At 38.3% G+C, this 17,619-nt stretch overlaps 1 protein-coding gene across 1 annotated transcript in view; it reads right to left on the minus strand.

Moving 5' to 3' along the window:
• Positions 1–17,619, minus strand: part of SPOCK1 (SPARC (osteonectin), cwcv and kazal like domains proteoglycan 1) — a 466,220-nt gene that overhangs the window by 172,912 nt on the left and 275,689 nt on the right. The window contains exon 4 of the mRNA XM_084637722.1: positions 13,796–13,910. Within this exon, the coding sequence (XP_084493848.1) occupies positions 13,796–13,910 (115 nt within the window). The remainder of the gene's footprint in view (positions 1–13,795; positions 13,911–17,619) is intronic.

Consider the following 17,619-nt stretch of genomic DNA (forward strand, 5'->3'; position numbering starts at 1 on the left):
AGAAATTTATAAAAGATTGTTTCAGTTTAGGTCAAAAGTGGGTTTTCAATGGAAAGCTACCATAGTCACAATCATCACTGTCTGTAGTCTACTATTACCCCGTATTACAGTACTCCAGCAAAGAATGAGAGAGATCTAAAGAGAAGAATATTATCTTGTGTGCCAGTGTATGCATAACACAAACAAATATCAATTTCCAAAATAAACAGAACATAAAATATACTATATGGTCAAAAATAATTGGGATTCCAATCTATGGCATGGTAAAGCAGTACAGGGGTATATTTTTCTTTTTTGATCAGGTAGTGTCTGTATAAAATTACACATGGCTGTAACAGCCTCAAGCTGGAAAAGTTGGCTTTTATTTTAAAACCATGTCAAATTGTATAGAGTCATGTTAACAACGATGTGTGAGATAACTCAAGCCCTCAAAAAGGGGACACAAACATTGCCTTTCCAAGTGTGTATCTTCTAGGCAGGTTGGGTAGGATTTAAATACAGGGACTGTTAGAGAAACTGTCAGATGGTATTTATTTTGAGGACTGTAAATGTTACTGCAAGACACAACATATGGTACAGCCAAAAAAACTGCAGTGCCTAGAGTGACCATATCAACTATTCACAAGATTTTGGGGCAATTTTTTGTAGGTTCTATGGAACCTGAAGTTGCCACAGTAGACATATTTTTAAGCATTTGCTTTTTTTCTGTGAAAATACCAAAATAAACAAAGAGAAATTACCTATTGCTTAGTATGCAAAGGACTGCTCTAGGAAAATGAAGCTCTGTAGGAAAGCTTGCACGGTTACTGCCCAGGTTCTCTGGAAAAAGACCTTAATCCTATTCCCATTGATGCCCTGATACTATAGTGCTATCCCACTGGAAAAAGAGAGAAGAAACAGAGAAGGAGACTAGGAATTGTTGCCACAAGCTTTGGTGGAAGTCAATTCAGGCCCAGACAGAGGACTTCATTTTCCAGGATTGGCAATCCAGTACCATTTACCATCACTCCATTCATTTAAATTCTGTTTCAAATGTTTTAAAACAAACTAAAACTATGAAAGCAGCATGGCTATTTCAATTTGGTACAATGAAAGCAGCAGAGAACGGCTCCAGGATACACAAGAGCTTTCCTACTTCCCCAAGAACACAGGCATGTTCAGTGTCTTGAGACAGTTATGGAAGAAAAGAATGTGTCATTTTCCCTACTTATAAATTCGTAATTGAACACATATAGACTGACAGATTCCAAGACCAGGAGGGACCATTGTGATCCTCTAGTCTGATGTCCCACATAAAAAAGGCCATAGAACTTACCCAAAATAATTCCTAGAGCAGATCTTTTAGGAAAACATACAAGCTTGTTTTAAAAAGTGTCAGTGATGGAGAATCCACCATGACACTTGGTAAATTGTTCCAATGGTTAAAAATGTATTCCTTATTTCCAGTCTGAATTTGTTTAGCTTCAACTTCCAGTCACTGGATTGTATTCTACTTTTCTCTGCTAGATTAAAGAGCCCCTTCTCAAATATTTGTTCCCCATGTAGATACTTATACAGACTGTAATCAAGTCACCCCTTAACCTTCTCTTTGTTGAACTAAATAGATTGAGCTACTTGAGTCTATCCCTATAAGGCATGCTTTCTAACCCTTTAATCATTCTTGTGGCTCCTCACTGAACACTCTCCAATTTTTCAACATCCATCTTGAAATGTGGATACCAGAATTGGACACAGTATTCCTTCACTGGTCACACCAGTGCCAAATACAGAGGTAAAATACCTCCCTGCTCCTACTTGAGATTCCCAATCACCTGTTTCCCAAGCATTGTATTAGCCCTGTTGGCCACAGCTTTGCAATGGGAGCTCATGTTCAGCTGATTATCCAAAAAAAAAACCAAAAAAAAAAACCCCAAAACCAAACCCAAATCTGTTTCAGTCATTTTTTTCTCAGGACAGAGTCCCCCATCCTGTAAGTATGGCCTACATTCTTTGTTGTATACTCTAGATGTATACATTTCCATTTTCCCATAGTAAAACTCATTGTTTGCTTGTGCCCTGTTTACCAAGCAATCTAGAGCACTCTGTATCAGTGGCCTGTCCTCTTCGTTATTGACCACTCCCCCATTTTTAGTGCCATCTGCAAACTTTATCAGTGATGATTTTATGCTTTCTTCCAAGTCATTGATACAAATATTAAATAGCATGGGGCCAACAACAGATCCCAGCTGTACCTCGCTAGAAACCTATCAGTTTGAAGATGGTTGGCCATTTACAATTTCATTTTGAGACCTATCACTTAGCCAGCTTTAATCCACTTAATGTGTGCCATGTTAATTTTATTTTTTTTCATCAGAATTTCATGTGGCACCAAGTCAAACACTTTAGTGAAGTCCATTACAACAACACTATTACCTTTAACAAGCAAACTTGTAATTGAAATATTTTGGGGGCAGCTATATACTATCAATGGTTTGTGTGCCCCTAGCATAACATGACTTTATCATACTATCAACACAAGGAGCTAATTCACTGAACAAGTCTTGCCTCTTGGTCTGTGGGTTGGAAAGTCACAATAATGGATGGAGTTCATGCTGCCACTGAAATGACAGGAAGTGCTATACTACAGTATTAACGCAATAGTCAAAGTTGAAAGATGGTTTCTATTCTAAGCCCTATATCTGATTCCCCTAACTTTCTCAAATTACATGTAAATCTAAAAGATAATTAGAGGGCCCTCTTTGTGCATTCAGATTAACCACACAGACTTCAATGGCTATACAGAAATTTCTATTGACTAAAAACTAACCCAAAAACTAAGGGAGAATCAGGATCAAAATTTCATATTTTTAAATACTGTACCTAATTAGAATGGTTGCCATTATAAAGCCAGCAGTTACACTGTAAGTGAAATCTGAGTTATCACATTTTTTCCTACTGTAGTTACAACAGGAAATAACTGTGTGGTATCTGCTGGCAAATGCTGATGTTTTAAGTTGTGACCATTGTATATGATGTATTTACCTGTCCAATGGATCACGTGTGATCTAGGGAGAACACAAACCCTATACAATTGCAGTACAATGGACCCTTGCAAATCCTCATGTCACTGATTTGCAAACTTCATAGTCCTCCAAGCAGTCTCATCCCACTATTCAGCGAAGATTTAATAGCCCAGATCCATAGCAAAGTCTCATGTTAATTAAGCTTCATTTCAGAATATACTATAGTACATTTATTATTATTATTTTTATTTTAAGAACACTAAAATGTACCCAATTCTGCATCTTAGAGTAAACATACCTTAATAAAATACGCACTACTGGATTTTTTACAGGAGAGAGAAAAGAACACAAAACCCTGCCCCCCAAAAAACAAACACAATGGGCTTCTGACCTTCAGGCCTGGAAAAATTAGATAGTTTAACTATTAGGACTTGTTATAAAACCTCAGGCTTTGTGGACCTATTGGTGGAAGTGAATTCTAGAGTCCAGAGCCCTTCACTGGAATGTATGGCCATAAGCCACCAGACCATGGAATCTAGGGAGCTAAATCCTAAGAGGTACAGGGCTGAGCAAATGTAACTCATGAGTTTCAATGTCAGCTGCAGGTGCTCAGTACTCTTCAGGATTTGGCCTTGTGACTCTCAGCTTGAACACCTGGCCTTGATTTTGACAGTGGCTCCCAGTGAGAAGGGCAGATAGGCACATCCCAAACCATTTAGAGCATAGCAACCTGCCACCAAATTTTGTTCTCTCACTTGCTAGTTTTCACAACTGAGTCATCTGCAGTTAGTCTCCCAGTCGTCAGTGTGAATTATAGAGTAGGTAAGAAGGTATGAACAGGAAATATTCCCCTACAAGGTTAACAATGGAGACTTAGCCATGCTAAATTAACAGACATATTTAAAGAAGCAAAATGTTTTGGGTTAATTTCAGACCAGCATTATTAATTCCTATGTTCAGAGCTTGAAATAGATTTTGTGGCTGATGTCCATAAATGATGTCATTCATGGTTCATTGGTCAAATTAATCGGATATAAAATAACTAAATTGAAAATCAGTAGGTCGAGCTCTTGTTGAGTTCTGCTGGAGAGCTAAGCAGGCAATCGCAGGCTTATTAATGAAAAAAGAGAAGGATGAAAATTGAAAAGTTAAAGCAGTAAGAAGCAACAGATTGAACATTAAATTTGATAACAACTTCCATCACATAAAAAAATACTTGCTCCCTTTTTACCATCAACTCCATCAAACTCTTCCCAAGTTAACTAAAAAAGCTCCACTGGATTTAGCTACATAACTCCAAAGGGGGCAATTTCAGACCAGGTGAATTCTCCATGGCTTCAGTGGTGTTAAAACTTTTTCTGCTAATAGCCAGATTCAATGCCACAGGGGCTACCCAGGTTTATTTGCCCCCGGTGGTTGTAAATCTATCTGGACAAGGGTTACAATGGTGCAAGCTACCTGTAACTTCTGCTCCAATAAGCAACCTGGACCCCACTGGTGCATCCCCCAAAGTGGCAGGTCTGGAGAGGCAAGGCCAGTGTGGCAGGGAGAGGTGCTGATTCGGAGCCTCTCCTAGGTAGATTTTGTTGGTGGACCATATTTTAAACCCACTCTCTCCAGCGGAACTCTGGAAAAGAAAGCTGCCACCCACGCAGGGAATGAAGCTCTCCCTTTGGCAAGGATGTCCCTCAAGTCCAGAAGGGTGCACTTCCCCACACAGGGAAGAGTGAATCTGCATCTAGGTCTCAATTTGGCCCATAAACATAAATACCTTCCACTGACTGTATTGAGAGGGCTGCTGGATAAATCCTAAGCGAATCTTTAGTACCTTAAGAATAAAAAGTATAACATTTTGCACAAAATAACGATCAATTTCTATTTGATGGTGTTTAAAATTATGTACACATTGAGATTGTGTGTGTCACACATTATTCATGTCTAACAGATACAGCTTTGTAAAGAAAATGACTTAACACGCTGACCTGTGTCAAATGAAATGCAATATTTTTGAAGGGCTAATCTGCAAATTTCATACAAAATATTTTAAGTTTATAATACACACTGCAATAGGAATTTGCAATACCATTTACCCAAAGGCAGATTTTAAAGGGGTGAACATTTAATACTTTTTCCAATATAGTGGGATGTTGTAAATTGAAGAAAGGCTTTTATAAAACCCTTTTCCTGTAAACATAAATCCCAATCTTATAAAAACAAGCCTTTTATTAGCACTAAAAAAGACTTTTCTACTCAACACATTCACTTCATGTCCTGGGGCCTCTACACCGAAAAAACCCCCCAAACCAGCAATAAATTTAGAATCTCTAGTAAGTAGGTGATTATATAAATAGGGAATAATTTACACAGCAGCAGGGGTCATTTGTAAACATTAAATAATTTCTGAATGAATGGATTACTCAATAAATTTCAGATACAGATAAACAGCAAAAATACAGACACATTAAAAATATTACTACAGTGTTGCTGGCAGCAATTCTATGGTTAAGATTTTTGACATATTGAAAACACAGCAGTCTTTATTTAAGATATATATCCTTAGCCATGGCAAGCCCAGTAAAGACTGCAGACCCTGGTTCGTATGGGAAGTCAGTCTATTCACAGAAAAGTCAGCCAGCTGCTAAGGACAATAACAAATGAAAAATGAGAAAGTCAAAAGTGGTGGCACTGACAGAGAAGTGGAGAGCCTCTACAACTATACCCTTGTGGCTTCTAAAGCTTGATTTTGACAGTTTATAAACCTGTGCCTGTGGACATGCTGAAAACCGGTGCATGGGCTCAGAGGTATGATGCTTCTATTTTAAATATTAATAATAATGACGATATGATCCAAAAAATGACAGCAGAAGAATGTTAAAGTTGCTGATTAAACACTCAAAAGTCAAGAATTGCCAAAGTTAATGACGCGCAAGCAATCTGAACTCTTCCCCCAAGTGCAGGGGGATGCAGGTAGAGGATTCCACACACTCCTTTAGTTATTTGTCTATTTAAATATCATCAAGCCCTGCATGTTCTTTTTTACTGTTCTTATCCTGGATGACAGTCCTTTCCTGAGGGTTGCTGAAAAGGAGACATTTCTATCAGCTTTTTATTGTTATAATTTGTTTTGGTTCATGCCCACAACATGCAAGGGGCTTTCCACACAAAAAGGGACTAACTAGAACTTACAGGCTAAAAGACAGGAATGGCCAAAGGATAGGTGTGAGGTTTTGGGGATTACCCAGAGCAGTAAAGGGTATGGTCACCACCTGCCTGTAACCAGGGATGCCTTTATTCTGTGGAGCTTTGGTGTCAGGGATCTGAGCAAGCACAAGACCTCACCCTGATTTCCACCAGCCTAGTTACTGCTTGCAGGGTGACCCCAACAGCCCTTCCAGTCCCAAGTCTCCCCAAATCCGTCCTTCCCAAGTTCTTAACTACCATGCACTCAGACTTTTCCCCTTTGGTTCACCCCCCCCCAAAAGAGTAAAACCAGCCCTCCGACAGTTTTCAGTTCACTTTGGGACACATATTCCACACTGTTTGCACAACAGAGACCAGATTGGGACAAAAATAAATAAATATATTTAATAGAAAAATCACAGATTTACAGAGGAAGCAGTAAGGAAAAGCAGACACAAGTTACACGGAAATAAACATAAAGATGCAACCTCAAACTTTTCACTTCTATATTAGTTAAATTCTCTTTTCTAATACAAGTTACCTTTTGCCTCTGAACAGTTTCTCAGTGTCCTCTGTTATAGAAGTGGTCCAGACTTTCACATATAGCACCCTGCTTAGATGCTGACCCTCAGTTTCTGGAGAGCCTTTACTTCAAGCCTTCTTCCCTTTCAACAGGTTTTGCAGTTTCTTTCCCCCTTTCTCTCAGGCTTGATCTATACTAGTAACTTATGTTGGCATAACTACATCACTCAGGGGTGTGGAAAACTGTAAATGTAAACAGAACTTGTTTGTCTTAGCAACTGGCTGCACAGGAAGTAGGACTGAGTGGACTTGCAAGCTTGAAAGGTTTACATCATTTTGTTTTTGAATGCAGTTATGAAAAAAACAATTCTACATTTGTAAGTTGCACTTTCACAACAAGGAGATTGCACAAGGAGTACTTGTTTGAGGTGAATTGAAAAATACTATTTCTTTATCTTTTTTACAGTACAAATATTTGTAATCAAACATAATAATAAATTAGCACTGTGCACTTTGTATTTTGTGTTGTAACTGAAGTCAATATTTTTGAAAATGTAGAAATCAAAAATATTTATAAAAATTTAAATTGGTATTCTATTATTAACAGTGCAATTAACACTGTGATTAATTGCATCTATTTTTTCTAATCTTACAATTATGATTGTTTTTTTAATTGTTTTCCCTCATAAAATACTTTTTAAAGCTTTTCTCTGAGGTCTTGATATTTTACATGTCATGTGATGTACTCTGCTCTGACGTCAAAGACAGCTTTCTCTTTGATTGGTAGGGCTCTCATAAAAGGATGTAGGTAGGCACTTGCATTTGCTTTTGTTACAAAGTTGAGCTGCATAATGTACCACAAGTGATTAGATATTAGCAAGAAAAATAGTAATGACAGAGCAATGTAGGAAAGTTTACAAACTACACAATATATCGTTTACCATATTCTATTCACATTTAGAGCTTTCATTCAGAGACAATTACAGTAATTTTACCAAGATAGCGCAAGGTAGGACAGGCTCAACATTTGACAGTGTTTTTTATGTTACAGTATATTTGTTTGAATAAGTCCATGCAATTTGTGTTTTTATGTGCGTGGGTTTTATCACATAATTCAATGCTCTTTCTTCTAAAGCAAAAATCAATACTGGCAGATAAGAAAAATCAATGTTCAGCACTCATAAGCAACCCTACAGCAACAAGCCTGCATATATAGCCCACAATTCATAAGCAACTTTGGTGTAATAAATAATAACAACTTTGCATGTTTATAGCGCTTTATATCTCCAAAGCACTGTAGACATTAACTCTTTAATCTGCACATCAGTCTTAAGAAGTGAGAGGGTAAGCACTGTCATCGTAACGAACTAATGTCTGGAGGCCCAGCGCTCACGGATAAAGTTCCTGGACTACGTACTACAGAAACTTGTCATTCTAGAAAAGACTTCAGGACTCTGCTCAGGTTTTTTTTCATATCCAATGCAGCCTATATTGTGGGTGGATGGGGTGTGTCCTGCTTCAATCTGAACTGTCACTACCATATTTGTGTTTACTAATATTAAATAATAGCAACATAAATAATACATGTTTTCCTGTGCATTTTCCAAACTTCCTGCAAAATTTGGTAATATTTCCTACAGCACCCAGGGGCCATACTCATGACAAATGGCGATCTGTGACTGTGGTGTGATGGGGTAGAATAGTCATAAATAAGGGATCATGCTTCCCTTCCCAAGCTCCTTCCCGAGTTTTATCATAAACAGAAAGAAAAGGATGTTTCTAACTTATCTGCAAAAATCAAACACTGTCTTTTGGAACAAGAATAAATGAGAAATAGTAGTAGTTTAGCTGGTTGGCTGCTCTCAGCAAAGAAAAGGAAAGACAAAACAAAAAAGATACAGCACAATGGTGCTCTATCACTTATCTTGGGCCTCTCGTTCTAAAGTTGCTGGTCGGCCTTTGTAGAGAACAGCCAATAAAATAGTAAGCATCGTAAAGCAAGTACAATTATCTCAGTGATGCACGGATAAATATACCAATGCTTAGTGCACTCAGCTGAGCAATGTTATTTTTCAGTTCCCTGTGGGAACAGTTTTTCTAAATATCACCTTCAAAAAACCTATTTTCTGAATCCAAAAAACAAAACAAAACAAAAAACCAAACAACCACAACACAGCATAAAACTAACTGGGGAACAAACGATGCTATTACTAGCTCCACAGCTAATTACCATCTCCCAGGTTTGATTGTGTTACAACACATCAAAATACAGACTGCTTACTTATTCAAGCTTTGATAAACATCACCATGTAAATCACTTAGCGTTAAACAGGAGATTGTGTAAGAAACAAACACTCCCTCAACTTGGGCAGGCCACTAGTCAGGTGTCCAGTACAGGAAGAAATTACCCGCAGAGGAATGCTTGGATTCATGCCAATATCTCAATAGCATTTAGCATGACTGGCGGAACACGGAAGCAAGCAGCAGAAATGCGCAGACATGCAAAGAGACAAAGAGGAGATTAAAGCAACAGTGTCAAGGTAGACAGGCTCCACATTTCACACACATTAAAAGCAAAAGGTAAATGTTTGTACAATACAGAAAACTAGTAACAATGCTGTTACAGCCCATGCTTCTTATCTGGGTAACCTTTCAGAAACGCTCTAACAGTGGGTTTGCTGTGATCAAAGATGTGTATATAGTTCTCTGACCTCTACCATCAGTCCTTGAAAGCAGCCTAGTTACTGGCATTCTTGCTATTATTAATCTCTCTCTTTTCTGAATTCCCTTTCAGATCCAACCTAAGCCAAACAATTAGCATGTGAATCAGCAGTGGTACAAAACATACACAGTTTCACTCCTCTTGTAGCCAGGTTTCACAGCATTTTTTGCCACAGGACCCTAACTAACCAGAAACCACAGTTTTCTAGTGTATTACCCAAAGATATTTGAGAGAGAGAGAGAGAGAGAGAGAGATTAGTTCACTCATGAATAAATATAGCTGTCAACAATGTCTTCCTGGTCAGCCTAATCCTGTGATGTGGAATTTAGAGGGATAGATGTTTCATCTGGTAAACTTCTCCAGATCTTGAAATAAAATAATAATAATAATAACAATAATAATAAATTAGTGAGGCATTCAGTACGGACTTCTCTCAGTAACAATGGTCAGTATTACTGGCGAATACTGAGCTAACAGCTTGACTTTTATGAGTACAGAAGTATTTACAATATATCACTCTGGGATGATGAGCTAACTAGCAATCGCAAATTACATGGGTCCAATAAAGCATTTCCAAAGTTCCGGTCAAGGTTGTTACTCCTTTGCCAGTTCTTTTTGTCCTCTCTGTGTTTCCCAGAACTTTCCTTCTTATGAGAGGCATTCACAGAAGAAGCAGAGGAGCAGGCTGAAATCCTGTAAAGTGTTGTGTCAAAAATGCAACGTAGATAAGTAAATATCTCTTAAAGAGCTATTTACTGTGTTTTGTGTATATTCAAACCAATTAACAATTTTCCTGAAAAATCTTGTCCAATTTAAAGGAAGTTTGCTCCAGCTACATGGTTTCACAAGTCGCTATTATGAATCGTGTGCCTATTGAACATATAGGAAGACTTTCAAACCCATCTCTTTTAGGTATTCTTCAGTCACTGATCTGCTACGACTGTCTGCTACCCCTTGCCTTTGTTTGTACCAGGTCTGCCCAGTTTAGATGGTAAACTCCTTGGGGCAGAGACTTATCTAATCTATGTGCTTTGTTAAACACTATGCATACCTATAATGCCATATATTGTAGGTAAGAAGTCTCAGGACCAGATCCTTAGCTTGTGTAAATGAATATTCTTCCATCTAGGTCAATTTTATAATTACCACCAACTTACTGTAGTGGCTTACAAAGCATGCACCTCAGCACAAAGAAAATGAAGCAGCATTATTGGGTGTTGCTGTGGGTGGTTTGAAAGCTAGCTACATTATGCATGGAATAGATACACTTTCACTGTGCAGTAACCACACAACAGGCCAGATCATCACTTGGTGCAAATCACTGTAGCTCCATCTGCTGCTCCAGCCCCAAGATGTTGCTCTCTCATTTTCTTTGTGCTGAGCCTACATACTTTGTAAAGCCACTGCAGCAAGTTAATAATGATGCATGAAATGAAAAATCCTTCTGAGTGCACCTGAACACACAGAAGGATGGACAATACAATCATTGTGATGCTGTGTTATTTCATATCTGCTACTTTATATATACAGATAGACAGGCCCCGTTCTCAGCCAAACTGGATTTACACTGGTGTAACTACACTGAGTGTATTGGAGTTGCTCCTGATTTATATGGGCGTAAATGAGACTGGTATCAAACATACAGTATTCTGTATGCAGTGTTGTAGCTGTGTTGGTCCCAGGATATTAGAGAGAAGGTTTTATTGGACCAACTTCTGTTCGTGAGAGGGACTAGCTTTCAAACACTCTAAGCTCAAAAGCATGTCTCTTTCACCAACACAAGTTGGTCCAATAAAAGATATGACCTCACCCACCTTGTCTCTCTAATATAGTATTCTGGTCAGGCACAGCCAAAAGAACACAAAGTCTCAAAATACAGAGACGAAGGGCAAAATTCTCTATTGTCCATTGGGTCAATAGATTTAAGTCCTCAAAGAATTTGGCTGGCTACAGTCTTTACTGATATTTTTAGCCTCTGAGGAAATTAGCTAGCTGGAGATTTTGAGAGCGAGAGCTATTCTGTGACACAAGCGCCCCTACCGTGCATCAATAGGACTGTTCACATAACTACAAAACTTGCTGGAAAATGTTTGAAGACTTTTTCAAAGCAAGGTGGAAAAAGAATTAAAAATGGTCACCATAGCCACAGTGGTACTCAAAGTCTACCTGAAATGGCTGCAGGCAGTAGAGGAATGCTAGAGAGATCACATAAACTTGGGACTGATTTCTGAGACATGCAGCTTCCACTTCGTACTGTTCCTTCTGGGCCACTTTGACCAAGTTGTCTGATTGCTTCTGAGACAACAAATATTGGAAATAGCCCAGGAACTATGTTGCTCAACATTTATTTTATTTATACTTGTGATATACAAGCAGTTCAATTTCTTCTAAGGTGTGACGTGCGGTTGCATAATATGCAAAACTTCCTGGTAGCATAAGCGCTACATACAACCATGCACTTAACCTTACAAGCATCATTTTATGCTCCAAATTGCAGGTTAAAAATACTACTTTGTCCACTTTAGCTTTCTATGATCAGGCAAAATATATTTCAAGAAAATAATTTTACTTGTCTGAGCCATGTATTGCCACCAGAATTCAGTTATGTATTGGACAAAACGCTCTTCAAAGAACGATTTTTCCCTAACCGTACGAAAGAAATTGGAGAACAGATTGCAAATATTAAGGTCTTGATCCAGCAAACACATGTGTGAGTAACATTACTTATGTGAGTAGTCACCGACTTCAGTAGGATTACTCATGCGAGTAAATTTTCACGCGTTTGTCCCTGAAAGACTGGGGCCTAAGTCTTTTCCATTCTTGACAACATTCTTGAGAGGTCTTTATAATTATTTGGTATTTATTAAATATTGGATCTGACATAAGTGTATGAAACTGAATGCCTCTAACATGATTTTTACTGTGACACGCAGGCACCCTCTGAAAAGTGTATCTCTTTGGAAACTCTATTTGACAATACAACATTGACACTTTCTACCAAAGCTTAGCCTGTTGTTCCAGGCTTATCTCTGGACTGCCATCAGCATCTCATACCAAAGTCATGCCAGCTTGATCCCATGCCTTTGTAGGAAGGATCTTGTAATCCTTGTGAATGAAGCTTGATTATGATAAGTATGTTTTACTGAGCAAGCAAATATATCTTGGCTCGGAAGCATCAGCATGGGACAGGAAACAATCACACAAGTACTCCAAGATCACAGGATATTCATCCTTCCTTAAAGCTTTCCCACCTGCATCCAGTAAAGTAACACTCATTTTTAAAGTCCCTTTACTGATGTTCAAGGTTTTCTTACTCCGTTTTATTCTTCTGATTATCTTTCAATGTATATTGCAACTTGTCTTTTGGGGTGGAATTTTCAGGGGAGCCAGTCACCTAATCCCCCACGAATTTCAAAGGGATCTGGAGGCCTAAGTCCCTTCGGACTTGTCTCCACTGCAGCGTTAGCTCAAGATATAACTCGAGTATAGCCCTTAACCTGACTCCAGTCCACACACAGAAGTCTCTAGCTTGAGTTAACTGGTGCTTTAAACTGGAGCTCACTAGCTACCAGAGGGTATGGGTTAAAAGTGGAGTTCTGTAATGCAGTGGAGACTCTGCCTCTTGGTGCTGCAAATCCAATCAAAAATCCTAGAGCTTTGTTTTACAGTGTAATGGCTCTCACTCCAGTTAGGCTAACTCAGGAGAAGTTAACTCAAGTGTAGGAGAAGTTACATCAGCTGACACTACAGCAAAGAAACCCTTAGTTTCATCTGAAAAATCCCAAAGTTCTTAAAGTACCTGCTATTTAATTTGCCCTTAATTTAATAATTCAGGGACCTGGAGCTTTCTGTAATTTTGTGATTTATCTGTGGATTACTCTTCCTAGAACCATCAAAACCTCCAATCTTATCTTACTAATAAGCACAGATTTTGCTTATTTAAAACAAAACCAGAAATTCCCTTTGTTTGCTATTGCTTTTAATGGTTTATACTTAATTGATTTGTATTGTAGAAGTGTACAGCGTCTGGAACGTTTTCATATTTCTTGAATTCAGGCTTCTATGCACCATGTGTTTTGTCTGAACAAACTTCTTCCAGAGCTAGGTAGTAGGTATGCTGCAGTGTACAATTCACCCTATGGTACCCTGTGTTCCAAAACATCGGATTTTTCTGGAACAGTTCCAAACCTGCTCTAGCCTCTGTTACTATACATGTAAATGTTATACTCCGCAACAAAAGCAAATGTAATTTAAATGCTCAAAGAATGTCTCAAGAATCCATTTTAATGTTCTCTTTTGAGTTTTCTAATTTTGGTGTCCATGGAACTTTACAAGGGCATAATAGAATGTAAAGACAGTGCATCCTTACCTGTGTACCAGCTGCTTACGGCTTACACAAATAGCAGTCTCATAGTCGTGAGTGACGCACACTTTATGTGGGTTGCACTTTACCTTCAAACATGGATCTTTGGATGGATCAAGAGCTATTAAAAACAAATGTAAAAATAACAAAGTTAGGAGTTTAAGTGAAATTCTCTCATCATTCCCAATTCAAATAAACATGCAACTAGTGGGAATAAATATAGAATCATAGAACAGGAAGGGACCTCGAGAGGTCATCTACATCTAGTCCAGTCCCCTGCACTCGTGGCAGGACTAAGTATTATCTAGACCATTCCTGCCAGGTGTTTGTTGAACCTCCTTTTAAAAATCTCCAAAGACTCCACAACCTCTCTAGGCAATTTATTCCAGTGCTTAACCACCCTGATGGTTAGGAAGTTTTTCCTAATGTCCAACCTAAACCTCCTTTGCTGCAATTTAAGCCCATTGCTTCTTGTCCTATTTTTAGAGGTTAACGAGAACAATTTTTCACCCTCCTCCTTGTAACAACCTTTTGTGTACTTGAAAACTGTTATCATGTCCCCTCTCAGTCTTCTCTTTTCCAGACTAAACAAACCCATTTTTTTCCAGTCTTGCCTCATAGGTCATGTTTTCTAGACCTTTAATCATTTTTGTTGCTCCTCTCTGGACTCTCTCAATTTGTCCACATCCTTCCTGAAATATGGCGCCCAGAACTGGACTCAGCTAGAATGTTAATGAGTGGGTTCTGTGAGGCCCTAAGGATTCCCCTCCAGCACATCACGGAAGAGGTCAGGATCTTGATTTTAGGTCTCCCAAACATAATGGCAAGGTTGCATCTCCAACTAATTTAAATTATTTTTATATCGTTTTTATTTGGACTTTAATTTTATTACTTCTTCCTCCCAAAGATTTCCCCTAATTCCTACCTCGCATCCCCTTCCTTCCCACATTTATTGCTTATTTGAAACATTTTTGTTTTCATTTTGGAACTCCACATAAGGCGTTTATGTCAAATTACCCTGGCTGCTTTTCCCATCATTGGTTGATGCCCAGGGAAGTTTTTTTTTTAAAAAAGATATTACTTTTTACAAAAAAAATGGAGTAATTTTTAAGTTCCAATTCAATTACCGCTGACGTTCTCCACATGGCAGCAAATGTATTTCTAACAACCAGAGGGTTCTTTTGCTTTCCTGCAGTGCCGAAGCATTGCAGCTGTTCTGCATTGGTTTAAGCAGTCAGAGCAGCAAGAGCTCACCACATTAACACCCATTACAGATTTGTGACGGGCAATTGAGCACAACCACTGCGTATGTATTTAGAGGAATACAAGGCGTTGGAAGTCTTAAAAACAAAAACAAAAAAATGTAAACAGCTTTTGCTCCTAAATCCATTAAACAGATAGAAAAGGTGAAATGGGGAAAAAGGGCATAAGTTTCCAATACTATTAACATCTAATGAGTTTCCATTAAGCAAATATATTGTATTGTCTGTCTCTACCTAGTATGCTTCTGCAAGCAAGGATCATGAACTAAATTGAACCCAAATTATGGTAGGGATAAACTTGGCTTTATGGATAAAAGCCTGCTGATTTTACTCAGGGAAATCAATAGTAGTTTGGCATGAGTAATAGGAACAGGATTTGGGCCATTATGAAGTATATGGCACTAAACACAGAGTGAGTGCTCAACAAATAAAAAATGGTACTGAAGAACCTATCTGTAATACTCATCTTTGCAAGGTACAATTACTTATCTGCACGTGAATTCTGAAACCAAGGATAAAAATTGGTGCAGCTGTAAAAGTGACTAAATCCTAAAACAGTGTCACATTACAATCTATTTTAATAAAAAGGAAACAAAATGTTTAAATACTCTTCACAAAAAAAATAGAGGATTCCAGTATGGGAATCAAGTCTCAGAGAAGTAGCTGTGTTAGTCTGTATTCACACAAACAACGAGGAGTCCGGTGGCACCTTAAAGACTAACAGATTTATTTGGGCATAAGCTTTCGTGGGTAAAAAACCACTTCTTCAGATGCATGGAGTGAAAATTACAGATACAAGCATAGATATACAGTAATAAATCTGTTAGTATTTAAGGTGCCACTGGACTCCTCGTTGTCAGTATGGGAATGGTGCAGCAGAACTTTCATATGTATAGAAAGCATGTATTGAATGCTCTTGTGTTTAAAGATTTCAGTGGGGCCAGAATTTCACTCCTGGATTCTATTTCAGTTACAGACTCACACCTTCTCTGTGTTTCAATATTTTGTCTCTCAAATGGGAATAAGAATAATAGAAGGGGCAATCTATACTGGGTACGAGAGATCAAAAATGTGATTGCCAAAGAGTTTAGAGTCTTAGAACATTAAAGAAATTTAGAAAGTTATACTAATGCTATGCAATACAATCCCTATAGACAGGGTACAAAATAAGAAATAATTTCTAAAACATACCAATCAAAGATCATGCTTTGTGAATCAGGTTTCTACAACACTAGGAGCAGATGCTCATCATCTGCAGATGGCCTTTGGGAATAAAATGAAATATAAAACCCATATTTGACATAACAGTTCTGTGTGTTCTACAGCAATGAGTGTGAAGTCTTTGAAATTAAGAACCAAAATTATAAATACACAAATAAAGGGAGGGGGAAGGGCAGGAAAAAAGTAATTTTTTAAAATAAAAATCTGAGGTCAGTTTTATTACAAAAATAAAATTCCTTAAGCATTCAAGGGAAACATCAATATTCTGAAACACATTTTTCCTGTGAAAAATTTCAAATGTTTGACTTCTCATTCCAATTCACAATGCTTCTCTCTCCCCCCGCATCAAAACTTTTGCTGGAAGGAAATTCCATTTTCTGGCCAGTTCTGCTGTGCATCTAAACCCTGCAGTCTCTAGCTATCTGACAGAGCAAGAAAGGAGAGCTCTCTGGGGCAACCCAGGGAGTGATGAGGGCATGGCTAACGAGTCCAGTACCTGTATAGATTCAACAGCCACAAAACTTCTGTGGGAAGGTCAAGCAGCATTGGGCCTTAGCTCGCTGGCTCTAAAGATTAGCTGCATAAAAGTGCCAAGGTGCAGTGCTTCCATTCATGTGTGATGTTTCCATCCCCAACACAATGCCAGTTTATTCAAGCTGTGAGCATGGAACCAGAATTCCAGCCATAGTCATTGAAAAGCAAAGTGGGTACATCGTAATACACAGGTGTCATTTCATTTTCGTCTGACCTTTCATTATTTATTTATAGCAATGTATGCACCTTATTAAATCTATAACTCCTCCGATTCCCTTTTAGAGATATTAAACTAATTGGGAAATAAACAGTAGTGATTGAATCAAGCCATTAACAACCTCCTAACAGTATGTTAGCATCTCTTTTTTACAGGGCATTGTTATGAAAATAATGATGGCACTTACACTCTGAGTGTCTTCCCCCACTAGTCAGAGAAGAGAAGAACACCACCAATTATTCTCTCCGCATCCCCAATACTTGTCACCAAGCGCTCCAGGTTAACAATATAAATCATTGTTGGCAAAGAGCTAACAACAGTACTTGAGACACTTTTCCATTACATTTCTGTTTTTACACATTACTACTATAAAGGAAGACGTATGACTGATAGGAAATACTGGGATTCGGGCAGTAGCCATGCACGCATAGGGTTGCAATATAAGACTATACTGTAGATCAGGGTCATGTTAATCGCAACAGAGCAAACTTATTTTTCACATATGTAACTTTGGAAGCGTGGTAACAAATAAAATATCTCTTGCTGCAGCGGCTGTGCAGTTCTGCAAAACTTGTATGGCTAGTTCACAAGGGCAG

This window comes from Lepidochelys olivacea (assembly GCF_965140295.1).
Source record: "Lepidochelys olivacea isolate rLepOli2 genome assembly, chromosome: 8".
NCBI lineage: Eukaryota > Metazoa > Chordata > Testudines > Cheloniidae > Lepidochelys > Lepidochelys olivacea.